We start from the raw sequence: 18,679 nt of genomic DNA, 5'->3' as shown, positions 1-18,679 counted from the left end.
ATTCTGGGATCACAAGTCTTATTCAACTAGAACCAAATGGAGTAAATTCAACATATTAGCAGACTAATAAAAAGAAAGGTCATATAATCATCACATTTACCAAAACCCAATATCTACTCATGATCTTTATTTATTTATTTATTTTTTTGAGACAGAGTCTCCCTCGGTTGCCCAGGCTAGAGTGCAGTGGTGCGATCTCGGCTCACTGCAACCTCCACCTTCCAGGTCCAAGCGATTCTCCTGTCTCAGCATCCTGAGTAGCTGGGATTACAGGCGCACACCACCACACACGGCTAGCTTATAATTTTTAAAACTCTTCAGCAAACTTAGAGGGGAATTTTCTTAACCCAATAAAGCGTATTTACAAAAATCTACAGCTGACAGGTACTTTAATGGTGAGAGTGAATGCTTTTTTTCTGAGATAGGAATGAGGCCAAAATGTCTACTCTCACCGCTCCTACTCAAGTACTTGTCAGTAAAATAAGGAAAAGCAAAAAAACTTATCAATTGAGAAAAAAGAAAGAAAAGTATATTTAGTCATAGATGGCATATTATTTATAAAGAAAATCCCAAGGAATCTTTAAAAAAAAAAAAAAATCCTAGACTAAGTTTAGAAAAGTTGTTGAATGCAAGGTCAATATACAAAACCAACTATATTTCTTACTAGCAATTAATAAGTGAAAGTTATACTAAAAAAAGGTATCATTTACAATAGTATCAAAAGATAAAAAGAGAAGGAAAATAAATGCTTAAGTATAAATCTAATAAAAATTTGTAAGATTTGGGCCAGATGCAGTGGCTCACTCCTATAAACCCAGTACTATGGGAGGCTAAGGTGGGCAGATCACCTGAGGTTAAGAATTCAAGACCAGCCTGGCCAACATGGCGAAACCCTGTCTCTACTAAAAATACAAAAATTAGCTGCATGTGGTGGTGTGCGCCTGTAATCCCAGCTACTTGAGAGGCTGAGGCAGGAGAATTGCTTGAACCCAGGAGATGGAGGTTGCAGTGAGCCAAGACTGCACTCCTGCCTGGGTAACAGAGTAAGACTCCATGTCAAAAAAGAAAAAAAAATTGCAAGATTTGTATGCTGAAAACTACAAAACACCCCCCAAAAAATCAAACAACACCTAAGTAAATGATGAGAGATGCCATGTACATGAATTGGAAGACTCACTATTGCTAAAATGCCCGTTTTCCACAATTTGATTTATAGATTCAATGCAATCACAATAAAAATCCTCACGGGATTTCTTGTAGATATTAAAAAGCTAAAATTTATGTCTAGAAATAAACCCACACAAATATGATTGATTTTTGACAAAGGCAAGTCAATGTATAATATTTTCAACAAACGGTCCTGGATAACCACATGACAAAAAACTAACCTCCATCTATACCTAACACCTAAAGCAAATGTTAACTTAAAAGGAATCATAGACCTATTTCCCAAATCTAAAATTATTATACTTAGGAGAAAACCGTGGGTTGCATAAAGAGCTCTTAGATGCAATACCAAAAGCAAAATCCATGAAGTTAATGAATTAAACTTCATCAAAATGAGACTTTACTTGTACTGAGAAAGACACAGTTAAGAGGATAAAAAGACAAAGCATGCATTGGGAGAAAATGCTTGCAAATCACAGATCTGACAGAGAACTTGAATTCAGAATATATAAAGAACTCTTAAAACTCAAAAATAAGAAAACCACCCAACAAAATATGGGCATTTAAATTATGCTGGGACAATGTGGTACCTATTTGGAAAAGAACGAAAACAAAAACCAAACCCAAACCACTACCTCACATTATATGTAAAATTTAACTGCAAATATATTATAAAACTAAATGTAAACAGCAAAATGTTAAAAGCACTCATATATAAATATGGAATATTATCTTTACAACTCAAGTTAGGAAAAGACTTCTGAAACAAGACATCAAAAGCATTAACTATTTTTTAAAAACTGAAAAACAAGGCATAAAAAATTAAGACCTCATGTTTAATGACACGATAAAGAATTTTGAAAAGACAAATTGGAATGGGAGAAGATATCTGTAACACATGGAGGTCAAAAAGGGCTCATATCCAGAATATAAAAAGACTTGCTGCAAATTAGGTAAGAGACAACTCAAAAATAGGCAGGAGATTTATTTATGTATTTATTTATTCTTCAGACAAAGTCTTACTCTGTCACCTAGGCTGGAGTGCAGTGGCATAATCTCAGCTCACTGTAACCTCCACCTCCAGGGTTCAAGCGATTCTCCTGCCTCAGCCTCCCGACTAGCTGGGACTACAGATGCCCACCACCATGTCTGGCTAATTTTTGTATTTTTAGTAGAGATAGTGTTTCACCATGTTGACCAGGCTGGTCTTGAACTCCTGACCTCAAATGACCCACACACCTTGGCCTCCCAAAGTGTTGGGATTACAGGCGTGAACCACCGTGCCCGGCCCAGGAGATTTAACAGGTACTTCATAAAAGAGACTGGCTATATGCATGTCTAATTAACATATAAAATGTGCCTGAAACTGTCATAAAAAGGCAAGCTAAAATAACATACAACTATGTAGGAGGAAAAATCAGTTTTTCCCTTCAACTCACACATCACTCTATACAAAACCAGTACTTGATGTGTGGAGGCTGTTTCCTCATGCAACAAAGCAATTCCCTGGAGGACACCAGCTGGGTGTACTCTAATTCCATTCAATCCTGACACTATCTACCTGAAGACAGCATCAGATCTCAAAGAGAGTGCTCAGTCCCAAAAGACTGCCCCTTACTTCAGATGCCAGTCCCTACTAGTAGATTTTCATCTATACTTCTCACCAACTGGCTACAAATTGAGGTGCCCACTATCTCCTTCTCAGGTTTGATTAGTTTGCTAGAGGACCTCGAATAACTCTGGGAACACTTTATTTATATTTACTGATTTATTAATAACACAAAAAAGGGTACAGACGAACAGCCAGATGAAAGAGACGTATAAGGCATGCATCTTCCATGGAAGCACGTGCAACTTCCATTCCCTCTCTGGGTGCACCACCCTCCAGGAACTGCCACATGTTCAGCTACTGGAAAATCCCTGAACCCCGTCCTTTTGGGCTTTTATAGAGGATTCATTACATAAGCATGATCAAACAAATGGCTACTGGTAGCCAACTCAACATGCAGTCCCTCTTCTTTCTCCAGAGATTGTGGGATGGGGGGTTTGAAAAGTTAAAGCCCTCTAATCATGCGTTGGTCCTTCAGGTGACAAACCCTCATCTTGAAGCTGAGAAGCCTCATAACCATAAAAAAGACACTTATCACCCCAGACATTCCAAGGGTTTTTTAGAAGCTATATGCTAGGAAACTGGACCATGTCCAAATAAACACTTTACCATATCGTACACTACATACTTCGAAAACCAAGAATGTGGTCCAAAGATGTGGACCAGTAAGAATTCTCACACAGTGCTCATGGAAGTTTAAGTTGTTTAATATCACATTATCAAGTAAAGCTGAATATATGTATAGCCAAGTATTTATATTATAGAAATGCATGCTTATGTGTATCAGAAGACATGTTTACAAATAGTTGCATCGTTCAAAATAGAAACAAAATGTGAAACAACCCAATTACACATCAATAGCAGAATGGATAAACTGTGTTGGATGCATTCAGTGGAATCAGGTAAATTTTTAAAACAAAATAGCGTTGCACAAAAGAACACAGACTCGAAGAATATATACTGTATATCTATTTGATTCAAAATATGCAAAACTAAATTGTATTGCTTAGGGAAGAATAAGTAGGTGGCAAAATTATAAAGAAAACCAAAAGAGACTATTATAGAAATTTACTGGTTACACTGAGGGGTGGGGTGGAAAGTTTTGATCATAAAGTGGTCACCAACAAGAGCACTTCTGAGGTGCTAACGATGTTTTCTGATCCGGGGCGTGGTTACATTTACATATTCATTAAATTGTACATTTGTTTTATATAATTTAAGTTTATTATATTTCCTAATTTTAAAAAGGTTAAAAGGAGGAGGAAAGAGTTGGTTATGAAAGTGTACCCATTCTTCCAACGTATCAATTAAAACACATCTGAATTAAGAGGTAAAATATATCAAAGAATTGACAGAAGAAAGGCTCTGAAATATTTCCAGCCTAAGAACAGTAGTTTCTCTTGTTGATTTAGGAAGTTTTGTTCTCCTGAACTAATGCTCAAAATGAAAAAAAGTCACCTAAAACTGAAAAAACTACTTTATCCTTTATATACTCATGTCCCCTCCCTAAGCACCAATTTGGTTCCACATGGAATCAGGAATAAAAGTAGAAATTTTATTACCAGAGATCTGTGCAACGCAATCTTGGGGTGGGGCGGGGGGGAAGTAATCTAGTTTCTGTGCAAATAAAACCCCAAACCCTCACTGTACATATTTATCTTCCAAACCAATGATGAAACTTTGACCTACAGTATTTGTAACTGTTATTTCTCATATACAGAGACACATGTGTTCTAAATGATGAGTTTATTATTTTTTGAGCTAGTCAAGTGTCAGCTGCCCAAGTACAATTAAGCTAAACAGGCTTCTTTCAATAAACTTGAAACAGAAAGAGTGAAACAAAACACATGTGTACCCGAAATATGGAGAATGGCAGTATTCTCTTATGAAATAATAAGTTTGTTATCATTTGCAGTTTTCTGTTTATGGTCTGTCAGAGCATTGACTTCAGAAGGGCAACCTGGACAGCTGACTACTCCCATCACCAAAACCAAAGTATAAACACACACACACACACACCCTCTCCGCCCTACCCCTCTCAATACCCATACATAATATAATCAAATACCTTTAAATTATAAACTTGCTAAAGTCAGGGGCTATGTCTTGTTTATATTCATTCGCTTCTAACACTTATTAAATAGCTACTATTTATCATACTCTGAGTATAAAAACAGGGAATAAGTCAAACAAGATTCCTATCTCCAGAGTTAGAGCCATTGAACGTGAAACAAGTCAATTAATATGATGACTGTTACAAGGGAGAAGTTCAGAGTGCTATGGACACCTATTAGGCTGATGTAATACCAGCTGGGAGACCAGCAAAGCAGTTCCAGAAAAATATACTTATGTATGATATTAATTTTCTATTGCTGCATAACAAATTACTAAAAGTCCAACAGCTTAAAACAAATCATCTTTTAGTTCACAGTTTTAAGGGCAGTAATTCAGGCATGGTGTGACTGGGTTCTCTGCTGAGGGTTACACAAAGCTGAAATCAAGGTGTTGATGGGCTGTGTTCTCACCTGGAGGTCTGACTAAAAGGAAAAAAAAATCTGTTTTTTGGCTCATTCAGGCAATAGTCAGTTCTTTGTCCTTGTAAGACCTCCATTTTCCTTTCCCGGTTGTCAGCCAGAGGTCACCCTCCAGTAGCAGAGAATGTCTGAGTTCTTACCATATGGCTCCCTCCATCTTCAAAGTCAGTAACAGAGAATATCCTTCACATCAAATCCCTCTCATATTTCTAATCTCCTACTCCCTTTGTTCTTAACTCTAGACCCAGATTTAGAGTTCATGTGATTAGGGCAGACCCATCTAGATAACCTCACTTACCTAGAGTCAGCTTTATGCTCTGCCAGATGACATAAACTAATCAGGAATGAGACCTGATATGCTTTGGCTCTGTGTCCCCGCCCAAATCTCATCTTAAATTGTAATAATCCCTACGTGTCAAGGATGGGACTACGTGGAGGTAACTGAATCATGGGGGGCAGTCTCCCCCATGCTATTCTCATGATAATGAGTGAGTCTCAGGAGATCTGATGGTTTTATAAGTATATGGCATTTGCCCTGCTGGCAATCATTCTCTCTCCTGCCGCCCTGTGAAGAGGTGCCTTCTGCCATGATTGCCATGACTGTAAGTTTCCTGAGGCCCCCGCAGCCAAGTAGAACCGTGGGTCAATTAAGCCTCTCTTTTAATAAATTACCCAGTCTTGGGTATTTCTTCATAGCAGTGGGAGAACAAACTAATACAATACCCTATCATGCTTACAATACCAGAAATCATACAGGGGACCATCTTAAAAGTCTGCCTACCATAAACTGCAGCCTGAAGAATAAACATAAGCTTAAGATGAGGCAAAGGAAGAGGAAGAGAATGCAGGTACAACTGATAATCTGATATAAGGAAATAACATTAAAAAGCAGGGAGAAGAAATTATGCATGATTGGACTTGCCTTCACAGGACCCAGCATAGTAACTGGCATATATTACTAGTCAAGTGAATAAACCAACATACCAAGGTTTATCAAATTAAACAAGCAAGTATTTACTAAGCTTACATGCTTATAGCTAGAAGAGAAAAGGTAAGAAATTACTAATGCTAAGCCACTAGATAGAATTGAGAGGTGACACGCCAGGGGAGACAATATGGACAAAAAACTAAAATTGACATAAAGAAAACTGGGTTCTTAAGTGTCTTTGAGATCTTGGAAAGTGACCAAACGGAAGCGACCAAATCAAATAATTCCAAGGGCCTTAGTTTTGCCTCATCTGTAACAGAGCTGATTAACTACTTAATCTTTAAGATCCCTTTCCAGTGCTGACTATCTACAATATGGAAGGCACAGTTCTTGCCCCAGGACAAATTCCCTGCAGGTATTTTACAATCTAGTTATTAATTCATGTTGTAATCTAGACATTGCTCTATAATAATACATAAAAACAGACAGCATCCTACTCTAAGTACTGAAAGTATTCCATTCTACAAATTTAGCAGTAATCAGATACTTATAAGGCTTACTTGCTTTTTATAGCATAGTAAAACACTAAAATTACACATCAATAACAGGTCCTGTAAAGGCCAAAAATGGCAGGCCCACAGCTAACATCACACTTGACAGTACAAAGTTGAAAGCTTTCTTCTAAGATGAGGGACAAGAATGCTGCCCACCCTCACCACTCCTATCCACCATAGTGCTGCAAGTCCTAGCCAGAACAATTAGGCAAGAGAAAGAAGTAAAAGGCATCCTAATAAGAAAGAAGGAAATGAAATTGTATTTGCAGACAAGATCTTACACAAAGAAATCCCTAAAGCCACACCAAAAAACGACTGAAACTGACAAATGAATTAAGTTGCAAGATACAAAATCCACATCAAAAAAAAATCACTAGCCTTTGTATATACTAACAACAAACTATCTAAATAGGAAATGAAGAAAACAATCCTATTTATAATAGCAACAACCAAAAAAAGTAAAATATTTAGGTGAAAATTTAACCAAACAGGCAAAAGATCTGTATACTAAAAACTATAAAACATTAATGAAAAAAATTGAAGAAAACACAAATAAATGAGAAGATATACTGTGTTCATGAACTAAAAAATTAGTATTGTTAAAATGTCCATATTACCCAAAGCAATACACAAATTCAGTGCAATCCTTATCAAAATTCCAATGTAATTTTTCACAGAAAATAGAAAAAACAACCCTTAAATTCATATGAAAAAATAAAAGACCACGAATGGCTAAAAACAATAACCAGTGAAAAGAACAAAGCTGGAGGCATCACATCACTGATTTCAAAATATATTATAAAGCTACTGTAATAAAGACAGCACAGTATTGGCATAAAAACAGACAGAGTGACCAATGGAACAGGATAGAAAGCCCAGAAATAAATCCACTCATTTATGGTCACTTGATTTTTGACAAAGGTGCCAAGAACACACAATGTAGAAAGAACAGCCTCTTCAATAAAAGATGTTAGGAAAACTGGATATCCACATGCAGAAGAATGAAACTGCATTCTTATCTCATACCATATACAAAAATCAGCTAAATATACATTAAAGACTTAAATATAAGACCTGAAATTATAAAACTACAAACAAGGGGGGAAGCACCACAACAATGGTCTGGGCAATATTTTTTTGGATATGACTTGAAAGCACAAGCAACAAAAACAAAAACTGGCAAATCGGACTGCATTAAATGAAAAAACTTTTGCACAGAAAAAAAAATCACATATATATATTAGCGAACCATATATTTGAGAAAGAATTTATATTTAAAGTATATAATAAACTCAACTCAAAAGCAAGAAAACAACCTGATTAAAAGAGATAAAGGACCTGTCATGATTAATTTTAGGTGTCCATTTGACTGAATTAAAGGATACTTAGATAGCTGGTATGGCATTATTTCTGTAGAAATCCATGAGGATGTTTCTGGAGGAGACTGGCATGTGAGTCAGTGGACTCAGTGGGGAAGATCTGCCCTCATTGTGGGCAGGCCTGGATGGAACAAAAAGGTGAAGGAAAAAAAATATCACAAACAATAAGTGAGGTGATGGATATATTAGCTTGATTTAATCATCCCACATTGTATACATACACCAAAATATTACATTGTACTCTACAAATATACACAATTATCATTTGTCAATTAAAACTAATATTAATAATAAAAAGTAGAGGTGATGCCATCTATGACTGGACAATTTTAATCATCAAATGCAATCCAACTGTTTGGTAGGCTAATGTTTACAGTTTCTATTCCAAAAATACTGCTGGAATACAAAAGAAAATTACCATTCCACAAAATATGTAATGTGTAAGTCTGAAAACATTCAGTGGAATGTCAGTTGCTTCAATCAATAAAATTCTTAATGCTGTATACAAAGTTTTGTTGTTGTTGTTGTTGCTGTTTTTAATTCCCTGTGAGTTTAGGAGACAGTCTGGAGTGAACAAAGGGGCTGGAATTCTCAGGATAGAGCAAGAGAGGAGAAAGAATTACATGGAGAGACTCCCAAAGATCTGCAGAATCTCCCTTTGAGTACTCAACTGAGCACTGAGTGAGAAAGGAGTGTAAGAATACTACCTGAAGCTGGTGAAAGAAACAGCAGTGTTTTTCAACCTTTTTTCCCTTACTACCCTTTTCTGACAGTTTTTCCTAATCGTTTCCCACGAAATTTCAATACCACTGTATTTCTAAGTTATGCACTTTGGCCCTTTAGAGGACCACAAATCATCGGAATATGTAAGATTTTTCATATACATACATACCCACAAAGAATCTATTTTCTCTCAATTAGGAGTGATATCACCTCCAATGAGAACGACGGATCGCAGAGAACAGAGTGTTCTGTTCCAACTAGCCAGTTAGGGAAAACTAGTAATTCCTGCAGCATGGAGTAGAGTACTCAGGAGAAATTTGTTTCAGTAGTAGAGAATAATTAGGCTATTTTAAAATTAAATAAAACACCATTTACATTAGGATAAAAAATTATAAAATACAGATAAATCTTGACAAAAGACATTTATAATGAAATTACAAAATAATGGTGAGAGAAATTAATAAACTTTGTCATATACTTTGCAACATACACAAATATTAAGTCAAAACAGACAGCACATTTAAATGTGCAAACTCTGAAAGAGCCAATCCTTCAAGATGAATCCTGAGTGGCTAAGTGGAACTAAATTTCAAACAAAGTCAAGCAACCATTTGGTAATTAGAGGTTACACACATACTGAGTGTTCAGGGGAAAATGTCATACTCACTAAACTTTGGGACTTTCATAGTTGTCTGTTCCTGTGTATGATACCCGAATCAATCAACAGATCAATCAACAGACTGATCTGCGCCGAACCATCAGAACTCAACAAGTTTCAAACAATCAGAACTAAGTAAGTTTGTATCCCTCATTTGCACAAGCAGATCAGAGTGGGAACCTGGGCGAGAACTTTTGCCATCAAAGACAAACGTTCTCTTGGTTCTCTTAGAACACACCTTTGTTTTGTACAGAAGGCTGCATTTTCCTGGTGTACAAACTGTTAGCTGGCATAAAGCCTCTTTCCTTTTTGAAAGAAAATCCTTTTCAGTGAATTTGTTGATACATGTGAAACTTAAAACTATAAAACTTCTGGAAGATATGAGCAAAACAAAATAATAGGACAGTTTTTTTTTTTTAAGATACAACACCAAGGTCCATAATATAATAAATTGATAAATGTGGATGTCATCAAAATAAAACTTGAGCTTTTGAAAAACACTCTTAAGAGAATGAAAACACAGCCAAAGATCGAGGACTTGTTTCCAGAACATATAAAAGAACTCTGAAAACTCAAGAGTAAGAAAACAATCCAATTAAAAAACTTGCAAGAACATTTGAAAAGACATTTCACTAAAGATATATGGACTGACAAGATCATGAAAAGATGCTCAACATCATTCATTATTATAGAAATACAAATTTAGACCAAATTGAGATATTACTATTACTAAAATGTTTAAGATTTTAAAAGACCAAATATTTGTGAGAATGTGGAAAATTTAGGATTCTCATATCCTGCTGGTGAGAACGTAAAATAATACAAACAGTTTGGTAAACAGTTGGTCAGTTTCTTAAAAAATTAAGCATGTATATTCAACCATTCCACCACTAGACATTTACACAAGAGAAAAAAAAAGCACCCTCTGTCCTAAAACCATAGGTATGTACATGGTCTTTTCTTATAGCTATTCACAGTAACTAGTGTTGGAGCCCACAACCCTCGATCCCCATCTCAGGTGTATCTACCCAGCTTTCAGCTGGCTTGTATGGAACATGGAGTGAAGGTGGGGGCACGCATGAGAGAAGAACCAACTCAGCTTTCTCCCAGGAGAGAAATGACACCTCCCTCCAGCTCTGTGTAGCCAGTGCCTCTAGATTCCAGTTTCAAATTTGTAAATTTTCTTCATCAATGTTGAGGTTTCTCCCAAGATCCATAACCAAGTATATGTCCTATGTCACTATGACTAAATGATTACTACGGTGGTCCTGAAACAAAGAAGGTATTATCCACTGGAACCAGCAGTTTCAAAATACAGGTTCAAAATACAGAAATTTGTATTCCACTCAGGTATTTATTTTTAGTAAGCATGTTATATGTGAGTTCTGATTTTCCTTTTTCATTCCCAATGTATTTTAGGAGTCAGTCCGTATTAGTCTATAGAGACTTTCTTCATTCTTTATAACTGTATTTCATAGCATAATTTATTTAACTAGCAGAACTTTCCCTCTTAGAGGGCATTTGGGTTATTATTAATCCTGTTCATTGGTAACAAATGGGATCTTTTCATCAAGTTAACAAAAATTCTACTTCAATGGACAAGCAAAAAATTTTAAATTTATTATCTGTTATTAAATATATTATTAACTTCACAGACTACCTTTCCTCTAGGTTCAGTGTTTAAAGCAATTTTAGTGCATATGTTTATACGAATTGGTGGAAGGTAAATACTGGCATTTTCTATAAAGCTCAAGTATCAATACTTGCATACTCAGAAATATGCTGATGATTATTTATACTTACACAGATATTGATAGTTATATGGTATGGCAAAAATATGATAAATTATGTCCTAAATTTCAAACTGAAATGAAGTAACTTTGGTCTGAAAGGTCTCAGCTAGTGCCTCAGCCTATTTTTTAAACACTTTTATTGAGATACAATTGATGTGTACTTCTCTCTCAACAATATGCTTTATTTCTCCAGTTACTATTAAGTTGGACACGGGTTCAAATTCCCATTCTGCTATACTGATTTTGCAGAAGGTTAATTTTTGTGAATTTTAGTAGAAACATTAACCTGTCAACTTTACAAAACTGTTGTACAAGTTAAATTGAGTAGTATAAAATGGCTTATGCCTATGTCTGTCTCAAAAGTAAAGTTCTACAATTAACACCAATTTTAACACTCTTAATAAAAAAATTGTATGTATAGAAAATAATTTTCTTATAAAGAATCAAAGTTTTCCTCTAAAATGTGGTATCATTAATATTTCAGATTAACTTATTTGGGTTCCACTACATGGCATTAAGTTCTAGTAAATCTTAGGGAAAGGCATTTATTATTTTGGTCACAAAATTCTAAAAACACAAATGAAAGCTTCTGGGCAAAAGCAAGAGGTCACTGAAAGTCACTTAGAATTTTTAGAATATCCTGAATTTGGAGTGGGGAAAGACTGTGAAGATCATTAATGTAACCCTACACATTTACAAAAAAAAGAAAAAAGAAAAAAAAAAAGGAAAAGTGAGGGTTGAAGTTAACAGGATTCACTCAACTTGTATAGCCAATAAGGGTAAGAAGATATGAAAATCTAGGTCTTTCAACTGCTTTGCTGGTGATTAGTTTAGAGTAGTCTTGTAACCAATGGAACTTTAGGAAGGAATTTTGTGGGGACTCTGGAAGAGATGTTTTAAGATAGCCGGGCGAGGTGGCGGGCGCCTGTAGTCCCAGCTACTCGGGAGGCTGAGGCAGGAGAATGGCGTAAACCCGGGAGGCAGAGCTTGCAGTGAGCTGAGATCTGGCCACTGCACTCCAGCCTGGGCGACAGAGCGAGACTCCTTCTCAAAAAAAAAAAAAAAAAAAAAAGTACAGAAGAGTCCCTATTCCACTCTCTTTGGTTGTTTCTCATAAGTACACGATGCAGCAGTCATCTCTTTATTATAAGAAAGCCAAGAGTTTCACAGAGAAGCTCACCCAGAGCTCTGACATTGCTGTTTTAACCCCAAATTACCATGCTCTAGATTAAATTATTACAACAAGCAAAACACCTCTATTAATTCAGGTAGTCAAAAGTATCTGTGGCCAAAAGCCGCCAAATATAAAACTCTAGTATTTGCTAGTGAAACTATGTTACATGACTTCTACCATAGAAGACTTTATGTCATATCAAATAATATGAATCTATAATTTTTTTAAATTAAAGTTTTGTTAAAAATCTATTAGGGAAAAAAAAAAGTTGACTTAAAAAAATAAAATTGACAAACCTTTAGCCAGACTAAGATAAAAAGAGAAGATCTGAATAAAATCAGAAATGAAAAAGGAAACATTACGACTTATTTGCAGAATTCCAAAGGCTTGTTAGTGGTTACTGTAAGCAACAACTATATATGCTGATAAACTGGAAAATGTAGAAGAAATGGACAAATTCCTAGACACACACAACCTACCAAGACTGAAACAAGAGGAAATCCAAAACCAGAACAGACCAATAACAAATAATGAGATCAAAGCTGTAATAAAAAGTATTCTAGTAAAGAAAAGGCCAGGACACAATGGCTTTACTGCTGAATTCTAACAAACATTTAAAAAAGAAAGTAATACCAATCCTACTCAAAATATTCTAAAAATTAGAGGAGGGAATACTTCCAAATTCATTCAAGGCCAGTATTACCCTGATACCAAAACCAGACAAAGACACATTAAAAAAAGAAAACTACAGGCCAGTATCTCTGATGAATATTGATGCAAAAATCCTCAACAAAATACCAGCAAACTGAATTCAACAATGTATTAGAAAGATCATTCATCATGACCAAGCGGGATTTATCTCTGGGATGCAAGGATGGTTCAAAACACACAATTAACAAGATACATCATATCAAAAAAAAAAAAAAAAAAAAAAAAAAGAATAACCATATGATCATTTCAATTGATGCAGAAAAAACATTTGATTAAAAAATTCAACATTCCTTCATGATAAAAACCCTCAAAAAACTGGATATGGAAGGAATATACCTCAACATAATAAAAGCCACATATGACAGACCCACAGCTAGTATCATACTGAATGGGGAAAAACTGAAAGTCTTTCCTCTAAGACCTGCAACACAACAACGATGCCCACTGTCACCACTGTTATTCAACATAGTACTGGAAGTCCTATCTAGCGCAATCAGACAAGAGAAAGACATAAAGGGCACACAAATTGGGAAGGAAGAAGTCAAATTATACCTGTTTGTTGGTGATATAATCTCATATTTGGAAAAACCTAAACATTCCACAAGAAAACTAGAACTGATAAATTCAGTAAAGTTCCAGAACACAAAATCAATGTACAAACATCACTAGCATTTCTATATGCCAACAGTGAACAATGTGAAAAAGAAGTTAAAAAGTAAACCTGTTTACAATAGCCACACATAAAATTAAATACTTTGGAATCAACCAAAGAAGTAAAAGATCTCTATAATGGAAAAAATAAAACACGAATGAAGAAAATTGAAGAGGATACCAAAAAATGGAAAAATATTCCATGTTCACGGACTGGATGAATCAATACTGTTAAAATGTCCACACTACCCAAAGCGATCTACAGATTCAATGCAATCCCAATCAAAATACCAATGACATTCTTCACAGGAATAGAAAAAATACTAAAATTTATATGGAACCACAAAAGACCCAGAATAGCCAAAGCTATTCCAAGCAAAAAGAACAAAACTGGTGGATTCCCATTATCTAACTTCAAATTATGCTACAGAGCTATCGTAACCAAAACAGTATGGTACTGTCATAAAAACAGACACATGTACCAATAGAACAGAATAGAGAACCCAAAACCAAATCCAAACACCTACAGCGAACTCATTTTTCACAAAGGTGCCAAGAACATACACTGGGAAAAGATAGTCTCTTTAATAAATGGTGCTGGGAAACTGGATAATCACATGCAAAATCATGAAACTAGACCCCTATCTCTTGCCATACACAAAAATCAAATCAAAATGCATTAAACACCTCAAACTGAATCTAATACAAGAAAACAGTGGGGAAAATCTCCAGGACATTAGTCTGGGCAAAGACTTCCTGAGCAACAGACCACAGGCACAGGAAACCAAAGCAAAAATGGACAAATGGGATCACATCAAGTTAAAAACCTTCTGCACAGCAAAGGAAGTAATCAACAAAGTGAAGAGACAACCCACAGAATGGGAGAAAATATTTGCAAACTACCCCTCTGACAAGGGATTCATAACCAGAATATAAGGAGCTCAAACAACTCTACAGGAAAAAACCCAATAATCTGATAAAAAATGGGTAAAAGATCTGAATAGACATTTCTCAAAAGAAGACACACAAATGGCAAAAAGGTTCTTAACACATCACTATCATCAGCGAAATGCAAAACTCAAAGAGATATCATCTTGTCCCAGTTCAAATGGCTTTTATCCAAGAGTCAGGCAGTGTGAGGATGTGAAGAAAAGGGAAACTTTTACACCATTTGTGGGAATGTACAACCACCAAGGAGAACGGTTTGGAGGTCCCCCAAAACACTAAACACAGAGCTACCATATGATCCAGCAATCCCACTGCTGTGTATATATCCAAAATAAAGGATATCAGAATATCAAAGAGATATCTGTACTCCTGTTGCAGCACTGTTTACAATAGCTAACATTTGGAGGCAATCTAAGTGTCCATTAACAGATGAATGGATAATGAAAATGTGGTACATACACAATGGAGTACTGGTCAGCCATAAAGAAAGAGACCTAGTCATTTGCAACAACATGGATAGAATTGGAGATCATTATGTTAACCAAAATAAGGCAGGCACAGAAAAACAAACATCACATGTTCTCACTTATTTGTGGGATCTGAACATCAAATCAATTGAACTCACGGATATAGCATAAGGATGGTTACCAGAGGCTGGGAAGAGTAGTGGGGGGTTAAGTGGGAGGTGGGGATGGTTAATGGGTACAAAAAAAACAGAATGAATAAGACCTACTATTTGATAGCACAATAGGGTGACTACAGTCAATAATAACTTAATTGTATATTTTAAAATAACTTAATGTAATTGGAATGTTTGTAAATCAAAGGATAAATGCTTGAGGGGATGAATACCTCATTCTTCATGATAAGATTATTTCACATTATATGCCTGTACCAAAACATCCCATGTACCCCATAAATATAGACTTCTACTATGTAACCACAAATTTTTTTTAAAACCCACTAAAATAAAAAGAAAAATCTATTTGGTGTGTTACTAAGAAAGGTGCTGTTTAGTGGTCTACAAAATTCAAAATTTCAGAGTGTGACTAAAGAAACTAATCTAAAATTATACAATGACTATTTAATGGTAGAAAAATAAATCTGAACTTATATCCATTCTAAAAATGTATAAAAACAACTTCAAAAAACTTAAGAGAAACTTGAGTTTCAAAAAGTCCAGTGTTATTCTCCAAATACTTATTTAAATAAATTTACTTTGGAAAAATACCACAGTCACACTGACATAAAGCTTAAAAATATTTTATTACCAATTAAAAGGGCATTTAACACCCACTGCCTTTTAAAACCCCATATGATTCCTTATCAAACAAAATCATAAGATATTTACCATCTTAAATTCAAATAACGGCCAAAAAGTTAATAAATCTTGACTTTAAGGCAACACTCTCAACTACTAAGAAATGGTCATGAGAGAAAAGGCCTAAAGGCAATCATAAAAGTTGTTGTCAAAAACCTCTGTATCACTGAAGACAATGTTAGAGTCACTCTCAAGAAAGGACTACTGATGAATGAGCTGATGCTCTCAACGACTCTGAATATTTTTTAAATTTAGGATAAATTAATTAAATATAACATAAAAGTAATGTTAGCTGTAATAAACTTTGTTATGATGGAGAAATTGGCCCTGGTAAATGGAATTACAGTTCAAACTTTCTAATCAAGGTAGTATTTGTCAGTACTATTAAAATAAAACCAAAACAACAAGAAAACTTTAGGAGTTAAATGGAACAGAAAACATGTTTTCCACCTTTTCGTGCATCTATATACCCCTTTAGCTGTTTTCTTAGAAATGCACACTCTTCAGTATACCCTGGGTAAAGTGACCAGACACTCCATTTAAAACAAACCATGGCCAGGCGCAGTGCCTCACGCCTATAATCCCAGCACTTTGGGAGGCCAAAGCGGGCGGATCACCTGAGATCAGGAGTTTGAGACCAGCCTGGCCAACATGGTGAATGAAATTCTGTCTCTACTCAAAACACAAAAATTAGTTGGGCGTGGTGGCAGGTGCCTGTAGTCCCAGCCACTCGGGAGGCCAAGGCAGGAGAATCGCTTGAACCTGGGAGGTAGAGGTTGCAGTGAGCTATCATGCCACTGCACTCCAGTTGGGCAACAGAGCCAGACTCTGTCTCTAAATACATACAAACATACATATGTCCTGAATTAGGTGCATGTTTCCAACTAAATATAAACTTGAAGTCAATTCACTTAGAAAAAGCTTTAAAAAATACATAATGACAGCATTCTGTTCATTACCCAATGTTAAAATTAACAACAGTTTTAGCCAATGCCTCAAATCTATTCAGATAATCCATTGTTTTAAAAATAAGCTAAAACCTTTTTTTATCTACCTAAGTGGTCACAGCAGTATTGTATCAAGAAAAAAAAAAAGGAGGAAAGATGAGAGTTAAAAATGAGCTTGCAACGGGTGCTTTCTTAAAACCCCAATCATTTCTAGGTCGTCTGTTTTGGTGTTGCCACAGCGACTTTGTGAATCATATGACTTTTCACTCCCTCCATAACTCAGGGGTACATTTGTTTCTGGTAAAAATATATACATTAGTGGATGTAATTTTGTTAGAGTACATAATGTACTTTCAGCTACAATTTAGTAAACTACATACTGGCCACTGAAAAAACATACAGAGAGAAAATTATCCGTATATCCACTCTTTCTAAAACTGTCCATCATGTCAGCAGTGAATATACTACTGTATCTTTAAGTCTGAAAACTTTTCGAACAATGACTTTACCGAAAACCTAATCTGACAAAAATTAATCAACCATCATCATAAAACACTCACCATGATTATTTACAAAAAGCAAATCTGATCTTATATTTAGATATACACTTAAAAGAATCCTCATTTGAAATGCACAGTTAAGTATTTAATGGTGAAGTATCATGATTTCTGCAACTTACTACATATACATGTAAAAGATGTATATCAATAAAGCAAATATGGCAAAATGTTATCAATGCCAAACATAAGTGAAAGGTATATGGGTAGTCAGAGTGTTTTTTTTTAACTTTCCTGTGTTTAAAAAATTTCAAAGTAAAAAGCTAGGAGAACAAAAGACCCCTACTGGCTATTACTGCCCTGAGTGTATGTCCAGTGTTTTCCCTTTTGCCTCAATACCTTCCTGCCCTCATTTAAAACAACTGTTACAGAGTTATATTATGTCTTATAAACAAAAATCACAATTCTAGGAAATAATTTTAATAAGTAGTTTTAAAGGCTGGCATCAGTGAATTAACTGTTTTACCTGAAAGTTAACATCTTCTTTCTTAAATATTAGTGCTCGAACTTCATCAGGATCTCCGTTAAATATAGCTTGCACCAGTGATGGCTAAAATATAAGAGAGTAATAAAAACATTAGAATCATCCATGTGGGGTGACTAAGGATATTACATAGTTTCTGAATCTACATGTTTTCTTCCCTGTAGCAATAATCACTTTTGACATTAGCCAGAAGTTTCATAAAACCAAATCATGTCAAAGTACAGGATTTCTACTTGGAAAAAAAAAGCCTAATTAAAAAAAAAAAAAAATGAATTCAGTTTGACCCAATTTAGGTAGTATAATAAACACAATCAGATTTTATTTCATTTCTTATAAGTAGAAGCCTTTGTTTCTGTATATGACAAAAAGAAAGACTCTTCCAAATACAAATGTGTGATCTCAACACCTACTTGTGGGACAGAACTTGTTAAGCAATTTCCAGCCCATGAAGGAAGGCTCTTTTGAAAAGGTCTGTTTGGGGCATCAAATTATCTTACATGGATTAGCACTACAGGTACAAAGATACAAATCCCAAGAAAGC

At 35.3% G+C, this 18,679-nt stretch overlaps 1 protein-coding gene and 1 long non-coding RNA gene across 18 annotated transcripts in view; one reads left to right on the top strand and one right to left on the bottom strand.

The window, feature by feature from the left end:
* Window positions 1-18,679, bottom strand: part of LOC105490410 (ankyrin repeat domain 28) — a 190,659-nt gene that overhangs the window by 106,899 nt on the left and 65,081 nt on the right. For 16 of the 17 annotated variants that reach the window (XR_011619668.1, XR_003020022.2, XM_011755990.3 and 13 more), the window contains one exon: window positions 18,121-18,204. The exons of the other annotated variant lie outside the window; for it this stretch is intronic. Coding sequence is in view for 12 of the 16 variants with exons in the window: in XM_011755990.3 (XP_011754292.1) it covers window positions 18,121-18,204 (84 nt within the window). In the remaining 4 variants the exon portion in view is untranslated. The remainder of the gene's footprint in view (window positions 1-18,120; window positions 18,205-18,679) is intronic. 17 annotated transcript variants of the gene reach the window in all.
* LOC112428123 (uncharacterized) overlaps window positions 1-18,679 on the top strand; it is a 44,606-nt gene that overhangs the window by 19,475 nt on the left and 6,452 nt on the right. The window lies entirely within an intron of this gene.

The sequence above is a fragment of the Macaca nemestrina genome, chromosome 2 (assembly GCF_043159975.1).
Source record: "Macaca nemestrina isolate mMacNem1 chromosome 2, mMacNem.hap1, whole genome shotgun sequence".
Classification (NCBI taxonomy): Eukaryota; Metazoa; Chordata; class Mammalia; order Primates; family Cercopithecidae; genus Macaca; species Macaca nemestrina.
Note: the sequence above shows the minus strand (reverse complement) of the source record. Positions and strands in the feature narration are given on the sequence as shown.